The sequence below is a fragment of the Pan paniscus genome, chromosome 6 (assembly GCF_029289425.2).
Source record: "Pan paniscus chromosome 6, NHGRI_mPanPan1-v2.0_pri, whole genome shotgun sequence".
Lineage (NCBI taxonomy): Eukaryota > Metazoa > Chordata > Mammalia > Primates > Hominidae > Pan > Pan paniscus.
The window spans coordinates 148,586,817-148,604,373 of NC_073255.2; the positions used below are offsets into that span (position 1 = coordinate 148,586,817).

Here is a 17,557-nt window from a genome sequence, read left to right on the forward strand (position 1 = left end):
CCTCTATCCTTCAGATTACAATCTCTAAATACTGTTCACCACTAAAATGAATAAGGAGTCATTGGAGAAATAGCTGCTTTCAGGTCTGGGGCAGGAGATGTTCAAGTGATCCTAGACCACCTCGTCTTACCAGGAAGGATGGTAAAGGTAAGGATGGGAGGAAAACATGAAAGTATCTGGCCTGTGATCCATTCATTTTCTTTACTGGGGAATGTCCTTAAGGGACAGAAAAGACAGGTGACTATGTCTTATCTCTTTGTCAATTGAACCTTCAAGTAAACAGACTAAAAGTAATTGCTAGGAGGAAGAGATGTTATCTACAGAATGCGCTAAAGTCCCCAGTCAAAGGATTTCTTTAAGTAAAGTAAATAAATAAACCAGAATCCATGAGGCATGATTACAGAATGTCCCTGAGAAGCTTTACAACTAACTCTCTGGAGTAGAAAATGGAATGTTTCATAATCGACACTTCATAATTTAAACGTGCTTCTGAATGAGGAACCCTGTGAACCTCAGGGACTCCACCTATAATTCTGAATTATTACTGATGTGGGGAAGAAGGACCTAGCAGACGATGTGTAATGTCTCAGAAATCTCGCTGCTTTATCTGAGCATCCTGCCTGCCTTGAAATTACTAGTAAAGCTTGATGCTGGGAGGGGTCACTGAGTCCTGCATCAAATTTGACAATCAGACCCTGTGTGTTAGCTCAGTAACAAACACTACTTGGATACCATGAAAAGAGACTCAGGAGCCATTTTGAAGATGCTCCCAACAGGCAAAGATGGAACATTTTAAAATTTAATAACTGCCATGGATTAAAACAAAACAAATATACTTATATCCATGAGTTACTAATGATACTAAAAACCAACCAAACAAAAACCCCTCCAGTTGCTTTTGTAGAATACAGCATTATCTTTCCTGTACCTCAGGGTAATCAAATATTTAGTGAGAGGACATTTCTCTTTACAGAGTATTCCAATGAGTAAATAAACATGAAATAAAATATCACCATTTTGCAACCCATAAAAGATTAATGGATCTGGTCAATGATCACCAGTGGCTGCCAACATCACACACACACACGACAACCAGTAGCACATAACACCAAGTATGAAGTAGTCTTGTGAAAATAAAAGCAAACATTTTATCAAGTCTCTAGTTCTAACTACCAATTTACAAGGAATACAGGTGACAGAGAAACATGTTAAATGACTTCACTTGGATGCAGTCTGCAGAATCCACACATACGGAAACATTTCAGGATAAACAGTCTTTAGTTTCTTCAATAAAAAAATAAGGAAAGTGATGCAAGGGGAAACTTACAGATTGAAAGAGACTTAGAAGACATTTCAATCAATTGCAATGCATGGCCCTTATTTAAATCTGGATTCGAATAACAGAGTAAAAATAATTTTTTTTTTCTGTTTTGAGACAGTCTCACTTGTTCTGTCACCCAGGCTGGAGTGCTGTGGCACAATCTTGGCTCACTGCAACCTCCACCTTCCGGGTTCAAGCAATTCTCCTGCTTCAGCCTCCTGAGAAGCTGGGATTACAGGCGTGATCGACCATGCCCAGCTACTTTTTGTATTTTTTGTAGTGACAGGGTTTTGCCATATTGGCCAGGCTGGTCTTGAACTCCTGACCTCAAGTGATCTGCCTGCCCTGGCCTCCCAAAGTGTTGGGATTACAGGTATGAGCCGCCATGCCTGGCCTAAAAATATATAATTTTTTTTTTATTTAAAAAGAGGGTTGAGACTGTCACCGAGGCTAGAGTACAGTGGTATGATCATAGTTCACTGTAACCTCAAACTCCTGGGCTCCAGTGATCTTCTGGCCTCAACTTCTGGAGTAGGAGGTTGCTAGGACTGCAGACATATGCCACCATGCTGGCTAATTTTTAAAATTTTCTGTTTAGACGGTGTCTTACTACATTGCCCAGGCTGGTCTAAAATGCAGAATAAAAGACTTGGTAAAGTGTGGAATGAACACTGTACATTTTATGATCAAGTAATTATTGTTAATTTTTAATGTGACAATATTTCAGGTTTTTAAAAATAAATATGAATACTAAAATATTTGTAGATGAAGTGATATGACATCTGAGATTTACTTCAAAAATAGTCCAGTTGAGAGGGAGCAGGTAGACATGTAGCTGAAACAAAATTAGCCTTTTTGATGGCTGTTGAAGCAATGATGGGTAAGTCAGGCTCATTATATCATTATACATTTTCTCTATTTTTGTATGCTATAACTTAAGTTTAAAAAGGTCACTGGCTGCCATGTGCAGAAGAGACTACAGGGATAAGGGGGAAAGCAAATCTTTTAGGAGGCTACTGCAGTAATCAGGCACTAGGTGGCGCTATCGGTGGGGGCGCTGAGGAGTAGTTAGATTCTGGGTATACAGTATTTAGAAAGAGGCACATCGTTTTCTGATGGGCAGGATGTGGTATGACAATATTCTTGTAATCTTTAGTTGGATTTTTAAAAAAATCATTTATGGATTCTAAACTATAAATGTTTGTCTTGATTAAAAATTTTTTAATGAGTTTAGGGTTTTTTTTGTTTTTTTTTTTTTTTTGAGACAGAGTTTTGCTCTTGTTGTCCAGGCTGGAGCGCAGTGGCGTGATCTCAGCTCACTGCAACCTCTGCCTCCCCGGTTCAAGTGATTCTCCTGCCTCAGCCTTCCAAGTAGCTGGGACTACAGGTGCGTGCCACCATGCCCGGCTACTTTTTTGTATTTTTAGTAGAGACGGGGTTTCACCATGTTGGTTAGGCTGGTCTTGAATTCCTGACCTCAGGTGATACACCTGTCTCAGCCTCCCGAAGTGCTGGGATTACAGGTGAGCCATGGCACCCAGCTGAAATGAGCTAATTTTTTAATCAGGACAAAAACACTTTTTTTGGGTTTTGAAAATAATAAACTACAGAGGAAACAATAGTTCAAAGGCATTGATATCTTAACAAAAGTTGATAAGCTATTGGGGGGGGGGTCTGTGATTTAGAAAATAAAGGTCCCCAATTTCATCTGAAACCTTTGGTGCCACATGTTTCAGAATGAAGAACTTTTCAGATTTTAGAAAGGCAGTATAGGGCCATATATGGTATATTATGTAACCCCTAGCAGGATCTAGGGCAGGTTCCTTTAATCAAATGCATTACATTACATTAATAAGGCTGGGCATGGTGGTTTATGCCTGTAATCCCAGCACTTTGGGAGACAAAGGCTAGAGGACTGTTTCAGCCCAGGAGCTCAAGACTAGCCTGAGCAACATCGTGACACCTCATCTCTACAACAAATCAGAAAATTAGCCAGTTGTGATGGCACATGCTTGTGGTCCCAGCTACTTGGGAGGCTGAGGTGGGAGGATCACTTGAGCCCGGGAGGTCAAGGCTGCAGTGAGCCATGATCATATCACTGCACTCCAGCCTGGGCGACAGAGCAAGACCCAGTCTCAAAAACAAAAAGGAAATATAATATTTCTACAGTGAAACACATGAACATTCACACTAAGTGAAATAAAGTTAATAAATGGACTTGCATTAGAAAAGCTTGGGTGTATTATTAGCAAATGAGCTTTGGAGCCGAACAAATGAAAACATCTCTTGGTTTTCAGATGCTGACATCTGCAGATGAGGAATTTCAATTCAACGTGATGTATTTGTATTGAGCACCTACTACCTGTCCCTGTTCTTGAAGACCTTCTACACTAGGAGTTAAACCAGGAAACCAATAGCTTTAATCGACAGTGGGGACATTCTAGGCAGCAAGAACAAGAGAAAAACACAAAAGCTGTTAAGAGTGGGCTGTGTTCAGGGAACAAAACAGCTGAATTTGATTTGTTCCATTTGACAGAACGTAAGATTACATATTCTAATAAAGTAGGCAGCTGATGTTTGAAAGGTTGTGTTTAGTAATGCTCCTTTTATCATTATCAGCATGCTATTTTTTATTAGCATTGTATGTGTATATGACATTTCCAAGGGCTAGGACCATTGATGAGACTTCACAGGATTTAATGCTCTGGGTAGTAAGTAGCTAAAGGCTCTCTGAATCATTAATGCAGCATGGATGACTAAAAACACTTCTACAAGTTGGACCCATGCCATTCAGCGGGAAGCATAATAAGACTTTTTGAGCACTGCGTTTAGCAGTCTCCCCACTTCCATGGAAGGTACCAGGGCACAACATGTAAGCAGCCAGCTTTTGGGGACTCTGGACCTCAGACTGGACAAGAATACAACTGTACTGATGTAATCTGCTGAATAGAGTTCAATTTTAATTTTTAAATCCTTAGCTTAATTGAACATGATAGGCTGAGAGTAGTTTCAATGCTGAGACATTCCAGGTAAGACAAACAATTCTTGAAAAACAATTTGGTCAGGAGCTGTTCTTTCTTCTGGATTGACAGAATAGGCTTGTGACCTAAATAAGGTATGAATTACATTATATTTGCACAATTGGCACACTTCCTATCAGAGAACTATGGCAATGAAAGGGTGAGACCCAGGCTCAAAAACAAACACATTATTATTTCTGCAGTGAAACAAATGAACATTCACACTAAGTGAAATAAAGTTAATAAATGGCTATAATGGATGTAGCAAGGGAGGCTGTGAGACTGCAGGGCTATGGCTGACATCGAGGTGCTGTCGCTGGAAGAACAGCACAGACAGCTGGGTGGGATCCCACCCTGGATGTGGCTGCCTTCAGCTGCTGCTCTCCCTGCTCTCCACAACTGGGGCCTGGAGCTGGGGTCACATTTTACAACCGGAGGGCTCTTGAGAGCTGTGGTTACCAGGTTCTACAGTGGCACCCACTGATCTACAGTGGGTGCTCCACCCAGGACTGCTCAGTGAGACTAATACGCTGCCATCCTTTCTACTGGGAACTGTAACAACAGGGACTTACTGTGCATCGGGCACTGTGCAGAGACTTGACATTAGCCTCCTTCAGCCTGTAAGAAACCTACTGCTAGAAGAGAGTAATATAATTGGCTTTGGAATCAGAAATATCTGGGTTGGAGTCTCTCTTCAACATCTTGCTATGTGATCTTTGGCAAAGTATTTTGACCTCTTGTCAAAAATTGCAAAGCCAGGAATAAGAATATATACCTCATAGCTTTGATATGATGATTAAATAAGATAAAGCAGGTAGTATTAGCACTGGTATGATACACTAAGCACTGAAGGTCATACAGCTATAGTAATTAGGAGAGCTGGAATTCCAAGTCTTCTAACTCAAGGGCCTGAATAGTTTTTTTACATGTAGCAAATTGAGTTGTTTTCAAGGAATCCCTCCATCTGGACACATTAGGATAATATTAATATTCACCTTCTCAGCCTTGGTAATAGCGGTCAAGACCATAAACATTCACTATTTTACTATGAGTGCTTCCAGAGAATCTGGGTCAAAGGAGAAGTAATGAATATACGGCACAACTCCAAGTGAACAACTGTGATGAGAAAGTGCTTGAGAATAAGCTCTGATCCTTACCACTTCACGCTTTTCCACTTCAAACCAGCGAGAGATGCCAGGCAAACTCTGCACCAAGTATAATGACGTTCTCTCCACCCAGAGACTCTACAAAACACAAAACACAAAACACAAAACACATTAAGTCTCCCAAGTTGTCCTTCTTTCTAGCTACTTCCATGACTAGTGTTTGTCGGTCACTGTTACCAGGCTTTGCTTATTCCTGTCAGCCTTTCTTTAGTCTTCATTCAAGCACTCATGAAACTATCACAGTGAGAGACTGCTGAAGCTGATTTTAACAATTCCACTGTATGTCATCAAACTTTTTTCCATGTGGAATAAATGAGCTCCTACTTCAAACAGCAAGCTTAAAAATACAAAAATAGGCTATATCATGTTATTTTCTTTGCTATTTCTCCAAAATTCTAATTCAAACTCTCTTCACTCCTTAACATCTAACCACTTATATCTAGAAGGGTCAGCCAGTCAATGTATCAGCCTGTCAACGTAAGATTAGAATAACAGAGTCCTAAGGGAAGCAAAGGCTTTAGGAACCACACAGCATGATCTATGTTAAGGATGAGGACACAGCCGGGCACGGTGGCTCACGCCTGTAATCCCAGCACTTTGGGAGGCCGAGGCAGGCAGATCATGAGGTCAGGAGATCAAGACCATCCTGGCTAATATGGTGAAACTGCGTCTCTGCTAAAAATACAAAAAAATTAACCGGGCGTGGTGGCGGGCACCTGTAGTCCCAGCTACTTGGGAGGCTGAGGCAGGAGAATGGCGTGAACTTGGGAGGTGGAGCTTGCAGTGAGCCGAGATCGCCCCACTGCACTCCAGCCTGGGCAACAGAGCGAGACTCCGTCTCGAAAAAATTACTTTTTTTTTTGAAGACACTAGGTCTTAAAGCAGCAATGTGACTTGCTCAAAAGCTACACTACCGATAGAGCCAGCATTAGAACCTACCCACTAGGACCTCTGACTCCTCGTCAGTTGCTAAATCTACGGTGCCACATTTTCTTGTGCTTGTTTGAACTGCTGTTAATAGAGGCAAATCTGTATTTTAGAGCCAGGGCTTCCTCTGGCCGGGACGAGCAACCCCAGGACATGTGAAACCATGCTGCCTTTGGTATGAGCTGCTGTTGATGACACGTTTCTTTTTTGTCAACCAGGTTTTAGTATCTACGCCTCATCTTTCTTACTTAAACCAAGTGTATTCCCAAGAGGATAATACACTTTACAAAATTCCTGAAATAGTGCCATTTACTCAAACCACAACAACAAAAAAAAATGGAAGAGTTTCTTTGAGCCAGCCAAGCTGTGCCGAGATGAATAGGGCAGAGATCCTGTGACAAGAGCTCGCAGTGTTCTGGTGGTGACAGGGAGGTAAGCAGATGAATAAGAGCTCAGAGTGAAGAGAAAGGGATGTTCAAGGCTCTGGGGGCCAACAGAGGGGGATGCAGGCACACACGCCAGCCTGGGGGAGGAGGACAGCAGTTCTCAGAGGGGGCGACGCGTGAGCTGCATTCTGAGGAGTGAGTAGGAGTTTGCCAGGAGGAGAGTGGGGGTAGCAGCGCTGGCAGGAGGAGCGGCTTGCGAAAGGGCTTGGCGGGAGAGGAAGAGAGAAGCTGAGTGTCGCGGAGGCTGAGAGGGAGGAGGGGTGAGTGGGTTGTGGTGGAGATGAGGCTTCTGGAGGGCGGTTTGGAGCCAGATTCTGAGGGCTATAAAGCAGAGGAATCAGGAGCCAGATTTATTTATTATTATTTTTTAGGGAGATTGCTGCACCACTGATACAGATTTAAAGTGACAGCCACAAGGAAATGTAGTACGGTGGAAAAAACAATGGAGAAGGAGGCAGAAAATGTGAGTTCTAGGACTGGAGCTACCGGTAACTAGACGGTGACTTTGAACAAGTCAATTGCCTGATTTCAGTGATTTCTGACTATGTTTTCACTAAAAGCAACTGCAAGAAGAACTATATCATCAACTAGCTATATCTTCTTTAATTGATTTTGGAAGGCACAAAGAATAAGTTTCCAGAAAAAACAAGAACATGATCATGGATCTTTTCAATACTATCCCATTGTTGTTTTCCAGTGGCCTCCTTGCCTTGATATTTAGCCCATCAAATCTCTGGGCACAAGGGACTGCTCTTTATTCAATCCTGTCATAACTCTGCAAAACCTTCCCCTTCTGATCTCCTCTCGGTTGTGAATGATCCCTGGAAATACTTCGGGGAGTACTGGGAACTGACACCGGCAGAGCTGACCAAGTGAGTTAACATGAGACAATCGTGTTAGGAGCACATTTCCTAGCTTAAGCAGGGAACATCTGTGATGAAAAATGCTAAGCCAATTAACTCACAAAAATAAGCTAATTTTGCATTCTTTGTTTAGATATGAAATACTAACTGGGGGGGTGTCACTATGTCATTGTTTGCAAAGAAAGGGGCAGACTCTATCTACTGAACAATCTTGCCTCTTTTCTGCAGTGGGGCTATGAGAAACCTTGTCCCTTTCTGGCTGAGGGTGCTGAAGTAGGAAGGCGTGTTGGAACTACTGAGAGCAGAGAACTCAACACACACAAAGAATCCAAAATTTGGTTTTACTCGGAGTCCTGAGAAGTTCTGATTACACACTGTTCTAACAAGAACAAGCAGCAAAGATGGCACATAACTTACCCAACGTACCAGCAGTCTACCCAACTGTTCTCTGTCTTCAGGAACTCCTTTTCTCTGTTCATTATGTATTCTTTATTTATTGAACTTTACGTGAAAATAAACATCCCAAGATTCCCACAATTGGTTCAACATAAATGAATAAGAGGACTGACTTCAGCCAGGAGTTCTCAAAGACTGGTCTAAGAACCACCAGCATTAGAACTGTTACAAAAAAGCTGATTTTAGGACCTCCTCCCAGACCAACTGAGTCAGAATTCCTGAGCTGGGCACCAGAAATCTGCTTGGTTAGGGAGCACTCCATGTCACTCTGATGCACGCGGAGCTGCAGAACCACTAGACTAAATGATTTATATAGTCCCTTCTGTTTCTGTCACTTGACACTATTCTGAGTAAATATTTACCAAGGGCTGTGCCCCAAGGGGCTCGCAGTCTATCTGAGGAGTTAGCATGTAATAAGAATTGCATGGTACCTTGAATTCATTCTCTTTATCTTTTGTGCCTTTGTGAAATGGTCGGTCATAGCGGAATTTCCAGATGTGATTCACTTTATAGAAGCTTTTGATGTTGTCCGGAACACCCTCTCTCTGCAGGACCTCCTGGCTCTCTGGAATGGGAGTCACAGCATATATCTGCAAATCTAGGATTAAAGAGTCAAGGAGAGAACCTGACTTGGCAAACTCAATGGAAGTCTGGCTTGGGCTGAGCTATGGCAGAGAGAAGAGGATGGGTAACAATCTTCTGTTTCCATTTCAGTTGAAGTCATTAAAAAAATTACCAAGAAGATGCCAAGAACTCAGTTCTAGCAAATCACTTCTCAAACTACAGGTCTTGAACTAGTTCTAGGTAGGTGAAGTATCAGCTTGAAATTTCCATGACTTGAAATTTTCATGACCTATGAATTTAGATATCACTAATTTTTGTGTGTGTGTGTGTGTAGGTAGATGGGAATGGTTTGGGCCTTAGGTACTCAGAATTAGGATAATCCTAATCCTTGTTCATGAGACATCTATTAGTCTGTGCATGACACATTTAAATTTATTGTTTGCTTATAATAACATGTAAATATCTATGCAACCACGACCAAAGACAGAAACTAGAACACTGACGATGACTTACATTTATCTGTGTGATTATCTGTGTCCCTAGCCTTCCCACATCTGTGATAACTGCTGTCCCAAATCTTGTATTCATATGCAGGGTGTTTAGTTATAGTTTATATTTTTAAAAATTACATTAAAGGAGTATCATATTAACTTGTATATTTACCTCCTTCTCTTCTTATTTAAAGAAAGATAGCAAAATATTTTTCCTATGTACTTTCTTGCATGTCTTGCATTTTGGTTTCTGCTTTGAAATGGTATTCATAATTGTCAGTGGAAGTTTTAAAAGTGTTTTTTAAGACCATCAGGTTCAGGAAAAGGCAGAGGGGTTCAGAAAAGAGTGCTGGGGTGAACTGCCTTTGTCTCTAACACCTATATAATTTCAGCTCAGTTGTTTGTGTTTAGACAATAAGAGCATGAATTATACAGCAATGATTAAAGGCTGTTCAGGATGCCATAGCTAAAAGCCCCCAAAAGATACTGGAGTAGCTCTTTCTCTTCCATTCCTCATTCTAGAATACACATAATCAGGGTGGGGGGAGGGGTGAATAATATGTGCCAGTAAACACAATACTATGATTTTCTTGAACTTAAGCAGTTTCCACAGGATATGTCAAAGGAAGATTATTCTAAAGGATATCACTAAAAAAAAGCTTTAAAGGCAGGGTTGAGCTATACAAGAGGTTTAATTAAAAGGGAAAAATTCTTTCAAGAGAGTTCTTTCAACTGACATCATCGTAATAAATAGAACAATTAAGTTCTATTCAGAAGGAGTTAAGCTAAAATTAAGATGATGGGAAAGAGGGAGCAGTAAGGATGTGGCTATTGAAAAGGGACTGGTGGCTGAACAACCTTGCATGAAAATGCTCTGCAGCTAAGAGCCAGTGCAATCTCACTGAGTCCAGCCCTTGCAGGTGCGGATACACTGAGCTTCTGCCTGGAAGATGGTCTCATCGGGCTGGTTGGCGTGCTGCATGGCGATGGCGTGGGGGAACTCGTTCAGCATTCTCTGTTGGAAGGCTTCCAGCCTCTCGTAGTCATGCCCTCGACACACAAACTCCTTATTCTGGAGATGAAAGCAAAAAAGAAATTAGGGCTATATAACTGAGTGGATTACAGACAGAGCCAAAAAACATGACACTGGCAGTAACTGACCACATGCCCCATACCAAGACACTATAACAAAAAATACGCTGGAACAATCTGAAGTTTGCCCAATTGTTAAAAATGCAGATAAAGATCATGAGTTCACTCTCTACTGCATTTAATAAGGCCCAATAGAATGCCTCACTCTTCCCGGTTCACTTGCATGAGGTGCAAAGAGGTGGATTCTCAGAGCACCAAAATATGAAAACAAAACAATTGTATCCCTCTAAATGTTAATAAGCACATGTGTAAAGATTATTTTTATAAAGTACATATCAAATTCATGTGAGTAATTTCACAGTTTGGAGGAAAAGTAAATTTGTTGTCTGCTTTTTGTTTGTGTGTTTGTGTGTGTGTGTGCGTGTGAGTGAGTATTCTGCCGTTCATGATGCTCTCCTTCAGTTAAGAATGGTGAAGGTTATTTCTGAGGTAGGTTAAGACAGCTGGAAAGATGGGAAGGTTTCCAAAAAGTACCTGAATGATCTGATTAGATATGACGGATCTCTGACATTTTAATGATAATGAAGTTGTAATTGAGCACAGTCATTGATGAAGCACACTGCATGTCTTATTTAACTCATATAAGCTTGAGAGGTAGTCAGTGCCCCCTACAACACCCCATTTTATAATTGGGGAACCAGGGCTTAAAGTCTTTTTTTTTTTTTAAGATGGAGTCTCACTCTGTTGCCCCGGCTGGCATGCAGTGGTATGATCTCAGCTTACTGCAACCTCCGTCTCCCAACTTCAAGCAATTCTTCTGCTTCAGCCTCCCGAGTAGCTGGAATGACAGGTGTGCACTACCATGCCCAGCTAATTTTTATATTTTTAGTAGAGATGGGGTTTCACTGTGTTGGCCAGGCTGGCCTTGAACTCCTGGCCTCAGGTGATCTGCCTGTCTCGGCCTCCCAAAGTGCTGGGATTACAGGTGTGAGCCACCACGCCTGGCCATGGCTTAATGTCTTGAAATACTTTGTCCACGTGTACTAGATTGAAATTCTGGTCTGAGTCCAAACTCTGGGCTCTTTCTACTCTGAACATGGCCTAGTGTATGCAGGAAAAACACCTAGGAGCTACCAAGACCAGGAAAACTTGTGGGATCTCAGGCCCTGGAGATCTTCAAGTTAAGGGGAGATCAGTTTGGGGCCTAGAGGAGCTGAGGTCCAAGGTTTTCCGTGTTTTTCCGCTCTATGAGGTTCTTATGTAAAATGCCATAAAGAGGGACTCCAGGCCACAGAGAGGGAGTGAGAAACAAGTCATGGGCAGAGGCTCAGTTCTTCCACAGGGAAAGGGCAGCTGCAGGCAGGTAGAGGAAATACAGCAGGAACTGGGCTGGATAACCTACCTTGGTTCCCCACAAACCCCTAAATAAATCATGATCTTTTGAAAAACACAAGGTTAGGGCAGGCTCTACCTATAATTGTGGACCCCATACAATTCTAGATTTAAAACTTTATAGATAAAAGTTACAATTTCTGATGCTGTATTTTAAAAATTCTACTCAAAAGATAATTAATTTGCTTGGTAAAATAAAAGACAATACATCCCTCTCTGCCTATTACAGGAGCCCCCAAATAAATATTTGAATATCCTAGTAAATGAAATATATTTTAAAACAAACAATGCTTATATATGACAGTTTGTAAAAATCGGGGCATTTGCTCTAAGAATACAGGCATTCAATGGTATTAAGAAGCCATTTTAAAATAAAATGAAATTTTGGGTCTGATATTTGGGTCTCTAAGAAATAAAGCATCTTCCTTATCAGTACTCTTTTTTTTCTAAAAAAACACATAGATTTATTGAGATATAATTCACATACAACAAAATCCACCTTTTAAAAATGTGCAATTCAGTGGTTTTTAGTATATTTATAGAGTTGTGCAAACATTAACAAAATTTAATTTCAGAATCTTTTCCTCATGTCAAAAAGAAACCCTATACTAACTAGCAGTTACTTCCTATTTTCCTCTTCCTCCAGCCAGTCACAAAACTACTTTTTGTTTCTATGGATTTGCCTATTATGGAATTATACAATGTGCTGGCCTTTTGTGACTAGCTTTTACTTAACATAGTATTTTTAAAGTTCATCCATTTTGTAGCACATATAAGTATTTCCTTTCTTTTTATTGCTGAGTATCATTGCATAGATATGCTGTGTTTTGTTTACCCATTCATCAGTTAATAGATATTTGGGCAGTTTCTACATTTTGGCTATTATGAATAATGCTGCTATGACGATTCAGATACAAGTATTTGTGTAAATATATATTTTCAATTTTCTTAAGCATGTATATAGAAGTAGAACTTCTGCGTTAATATTCTTTAAATAACCCATTTTGTTTTGTTTTGTTTTTTTTTGGAGACAGGGTCTCACTGTCACCCAGGCTGGAGTGCAGTGGCTCAATCACAGCTTACTGAAGCTTTGACTCCTGAGCTCAAGCAATCCTCCTGCCTCAGCCTCCTAAGAAACTGGAACCACAGGCGCACGCCACCAAACCCGGCAATTTTTTTTAACTTTTAGTAGAGATGGGGTCTCACTATGTTGCCCAGGCTGGTCTTGAACTCCTGGGCTCAAGTGATCCTCTGGCCTTGGCCTCCCAAAGTGCTGCAATTACAGGCATGAGCTACCGTGCCCAGCTAAATAACCTGTTTTCCATGAGGGGAAAAATCCCTACTTAGATCATAAAAGTGGATAAATGTATTTGAGTGCTAAAAATTATCTTGGAAATTGATCAAACGACAAAAGACTTCTGGCCTCAAGCAATTCTCTTGCCTTGGCCTCCCAAAGTGCTGGGATTACAGGTGTGAGCCACTGTGCCTGGCCAAAAGGATGTTTTTTAATGTTGATATTTGTTTGCTTTTAAATCCAAGAACAGACTAGAATCTGATTCCTTAAAAAAAAGGTCAGGCTCCAGGATTCTGAAGAGTGTAGTGCCCTTTAGAAACCAACAGAGGGGGACCCTTCTCTTTCATTGTGAAGCAAATGCCATTTATACCCAGGAAAGCTATTTTTAAAAGAAGAATGATATCGAAGATTGATTTATTCTAATTGACTTTTTAACAAAATTTATTCTATTTGCTAATGCAGTTTTCCAATTTGCTAAACCCTCTTTAAAATTATGACTCTTAAACTACTTCTAATTTTTTAAAACTTTATACTTTTAATTATAATCTTTCAGACATGACTCTGCCAACAATGTCATGTCTGTTTGTGCCAACAGAGGGAGACGACCTACTGTGGCAGGGTCGTGTCTAGACCCTGCTGCGCAATCCCCAGCCCTCTGTGTGGCTATAGCTCTAGATTGTCTGCTGCGCTACTCGGAACCTGGATCCAGGCCATCTGCAGTCCTTAGGGGGTTGCTCATAACAGCTTGGGATCAGCTATACCTCCAAAACGTAGTCTTTTAAATTCAACATGTATTCTGACTTTGCCATTTTTTACTTTTCATTTTCTGGGGGTCTTGCTCTGTTGTCCAGAGTGGTCTGGAACTGTGCTCAAGTGATACTCCTATCTCAGCCTCCCAAGTTTTTGGGATTACAGTGTGCCACTGTGCCCACTTGCTGCTGTTTTTGATCAGGAATCAAGATTTCCTCCAGTTTTAGGCAGGCCCACCTGCAAAGTCAGCTTTGTGACCGCCCACTACACTGTGTGGAGTCTCTTTTAATGCAACAAGGAGATTTCACATTATGTCTGTGTAGCACCCAAATGCATGGTCATTTCAACTGACTAAAGAAAACATTTGTTCCATGTGATACTAAAATGAACCTGTATTGGATATTTTGGGATCTACCTATCTGTCTTTTTCATTCTGAAAGGCAGATAATGATTATTAAACAATAAAGTGAAATCTTTCTCTTCTTCTCCAAGTACACCCATCCTAGTATTCTGTCATATGTGCTGACAGGCAAGATTTAGGTAAACACAAACATCAAAATATTTCTATATTGAGAACTAAAGTTGTAACAATTGATTCAATTTTATAAACTATCCCAGATACCTTTCCTTAGTTGCTTGGGGAATTACATTTGCTCTTTTAAGCAATGTTTTTCTACAAGGAAGGTGTATATACTGAAGTATTCAATAAATATTCAAGCATAGAAGACACTACTGGGCAGAATGTGAAAAATGAGAAGAATGGAGTTGAATATTTTATTATCTTATAGGTGTCTTAGAATGTCTAAAAGTTTTCTCTTTGTAGAAATGGAGTTTATACTAGCAATAAATTGGGTCTCTTTGCTGGGTGACATTTATCTTTTTACAAATTCATCAAAATGGCCAAACAACACTCTTTACATGGTGCTGGAGGTAGGGTTTTCACATGATGTGAAACTCCATTGCTTTCGATACTCTGCAACTCCAAGCCTCCTGCAGTGCCCCACCATTTTTTTTCTAATACTAACTTGATGGAAATTGCAGACTGAATTAAAATAGTGGGTATCAGACAAGGGAAACTATAATTATCAAAGATTGCTCACAAAATATACCAAATTTAGGAAGGGGTTGATTGCTATCTCGGAAATTATTTAAACAAGGCATTCTAGATTAATATAGTGTCTGCAAAGTAAAAGTTTAAAAAAAGTCTCATGCATATTATTACCTGTCATATAAAATGTCATTAACATCTTAGTTTTCTTGATTGGGATATCTATATGAGAACTATGAAAGCAAATTAAATAGTATATTACTTACTCTTAAGAAAAATGGAAATTTTTTTCCATAAAATCCAACTCTGAAGAACTCTGGTTCAAGACGTTGCTGGTCCATAATTTTGTCATACAAAGAGGCTTCCATCATCTAGAAAGCACAGGAAACATTCTAAGCATTTTATCTCATCTTTCGGTTCTATCAAATTTATAGAATAAGATTTCTCTTTGACATAAAGGAGAACTTTATTTTAATTGAGTTTGCTGGAAAGAAAGTTTGACTTTCTTTTTGATGCTTTAAGTCGGGGATTGGCAAATTTCCTCTATAAATGTCCAGAGACTATTTCACATTTTGCAGGCCATATCGTCTCTTCACAACTACTTAATTCTGCTAGGCCCACAGGCTGTAGTTTGCTGACCCCTGCTTTAAAGGATCAAGTGTATTATCACATGTTATCCCCAGAGAAAAATTATTTCTATGCATGTAGTCTATCAAGAAAAATATTTTCTTCACAATCAAGTAGAAATTAACATGAATTATTAGAGGCAAAACTTTTCTAGAGAATTCTTGTGCCAGATGTACTTACCTGTGGGTTTGCCTCCACCTGGCACATGGTAATTCAGGACATTTGGAAGGTGCAATCTTGCACAGGTTGGGCAAGGATAAAACAACAAACCAAACCAAAGGAGACCCACAGTGCAAAGTGTTGTCTGGGCTGAAAGCTCTTAAGTGCGCCTGACAATGTTGAAACTATGAAGCATATAAAGCTTATGGTTTCCCATTCATGGTATTATCATCCCCAGGGTTTCCAGAGAAAGACTAATATTACACTTAAAGATTCCCCCTCTATCCCCCCTCTAGTAACAGCACCCCAAAGAGCAGTTGGCATGAAGTGTAATGCTTTGGGTTTATAAAAATCTTAGTGACTATGGCACCCAAGGGCTCTCACAAGTAAACATCATCACCTCGCTTCTGTTACAGGGACAGGATGCCAAGAGATGAACAGCAATGTTTTCATATAAAACTGCAGTGCCTGCCAGAGTCAACATGATGGACTGAAGTTAAAACAAGCTTTTTCTCTTTCGTTTTCATGTTAGGAGAAGTATCGATGAACTGCTGACATGAAATACTGTGCCAAAAGGACAGAGTCAGTTCCTGCCAGTTGAATAAATTCCTTGTTGGGATATAAGGGATTTTATGAGCTGTTACAGGTTTATGGTATTATCTCTTAAATGGCTATCTCAAAATTAAAAGGCAATATTGTAATCTTTTTTTTAATGTATAAAAACTGATGATCCTATTTTAGAAACCCTGAAGAACTGAAGCACTCAGCAGGATCTTGTGTATTACAAGATGACACAAACGTTCATGTTGCTCAAGAGTAAGGACTTGGAGGGCAAGGAGGACTTGTTTGAACCTAAGAGCAAAGCAGATATAAAACATTTGGTTCAGAGAAACAGAATACTCAACTCCTTGAGCTCTTAGGTACTGAAACATCGATCTAAGTCCAGCAAATAAAAACACATTGCTGAAGCTAAAGAGAGGTGACACCTACAGAATTTGGCCCTAAATTATTTAGAAATAGGTCAGCTATTCCTACAGATTTGCAGATTATGGGACTAAGAATGGTATATTGTTACAGAAACTTATGTGTAAGTGGAAACTCTTCAAACAGGGTGGAGATTTTCCACAATAAACTAAAAGTGTTAATCCTGGATTAGATTGTATATTTCACATGTGGTATTTAAAACAGATCAAGTGCTCACTTTTTTATATTAAATAAAAGCATTACACAAATTAATTTGCTATTTCTCTATATAAATAGCTAAGTATGCTTCAGAGGATTTATCTTAAAAAAGGTTTCTGCAAGACCACAAAGTTAATTTCATAGAACCACACTGGAAAGCTAATCACAAAGGGAGGCTATGGCCTGATCAGGATGCATCCAGGCACCTTACCCGCATCTTGCTCAGGTTTCTGTAGTCATAATAACTCTCATACTGCTCTGCAATCTTCCGGCACAAGATAATGCCATTCTCCCAACACTGTGGACAAATGAATGAGATCAATGGAACCATCTGACAATATCCACTTACTTCTACCCAAAAGTCAGAACATGAGTGCTTTCAGAGCACCAAGCCTTACTCCTTAATCTTTTTTTTTTTTTTTTGAGATGGAGTCTCACTCTGTCACCAGGCTGGAGTGCAGTGGCCTCATCTTGGCTCACTGCAACCTCTGCCTCCCTAGTTCAAGCGATTCTCCTGCTTCAGCCTCCTGAGTAGCTGGGATTACAGGCACACACCACCACACCCAGCTAATTCTTGTATTTTTAGTAGAGATGGGGTTTCACCATGTTGGCCAGAATGGTCTTGATCTCCTGACCCCATGACCCACCCGCCTTGGCCTCCCAAAGTGCTGGGGTTACAGGTGTGAGCCACTGCGCCCGTCCACTTCTTAATCTTTATAAAACACCTTGAGACTTCAAGCTTGAAAACACCATGTAATT

The 17,557-nt window shown here is 40.3% G+C and overlaps 1 protein-coding gene across 7 annotated transcripts in view; it reads right to left on the minus strand.

The window, feature by feature from the left end:
- The window catches only part of DOCK4 (dedicator of cytokinesis 4), a 471,214-nt gene that overhangs the window by 23,920 nt on the left and 429,737 nt on the right, over positions 1-17,557 (minus strand). For all 7 annotated transcript variants that reach the window (XM_003811224.6, XM_008963612.4, XM_034964844.2 and 4 more), the window contains 5 exons: positions 17,010-17,096; positions 15,097-15,201; positions 10,185-10,326; positions 8,631-8,797; positions 5,499-5,585 (listed from right to left, as the gene is read on the minus strand). In XM_003811224.6, coding sequence (XP_003811272.2) covers positions 5,499-5,585; positions 8,631-8,797; positions 10,185-10,326; positions 15,097-15,201; positions 17,010-17,096 — 588 coding nt within the window. The remainder of the gene's footprint in view (positions 1-5,498; positions 5,586-8,630; positions 8,798-10,184; positions 10,327-15,096; positions 15,202-17,009; positions 17,097-17,557) is intronic.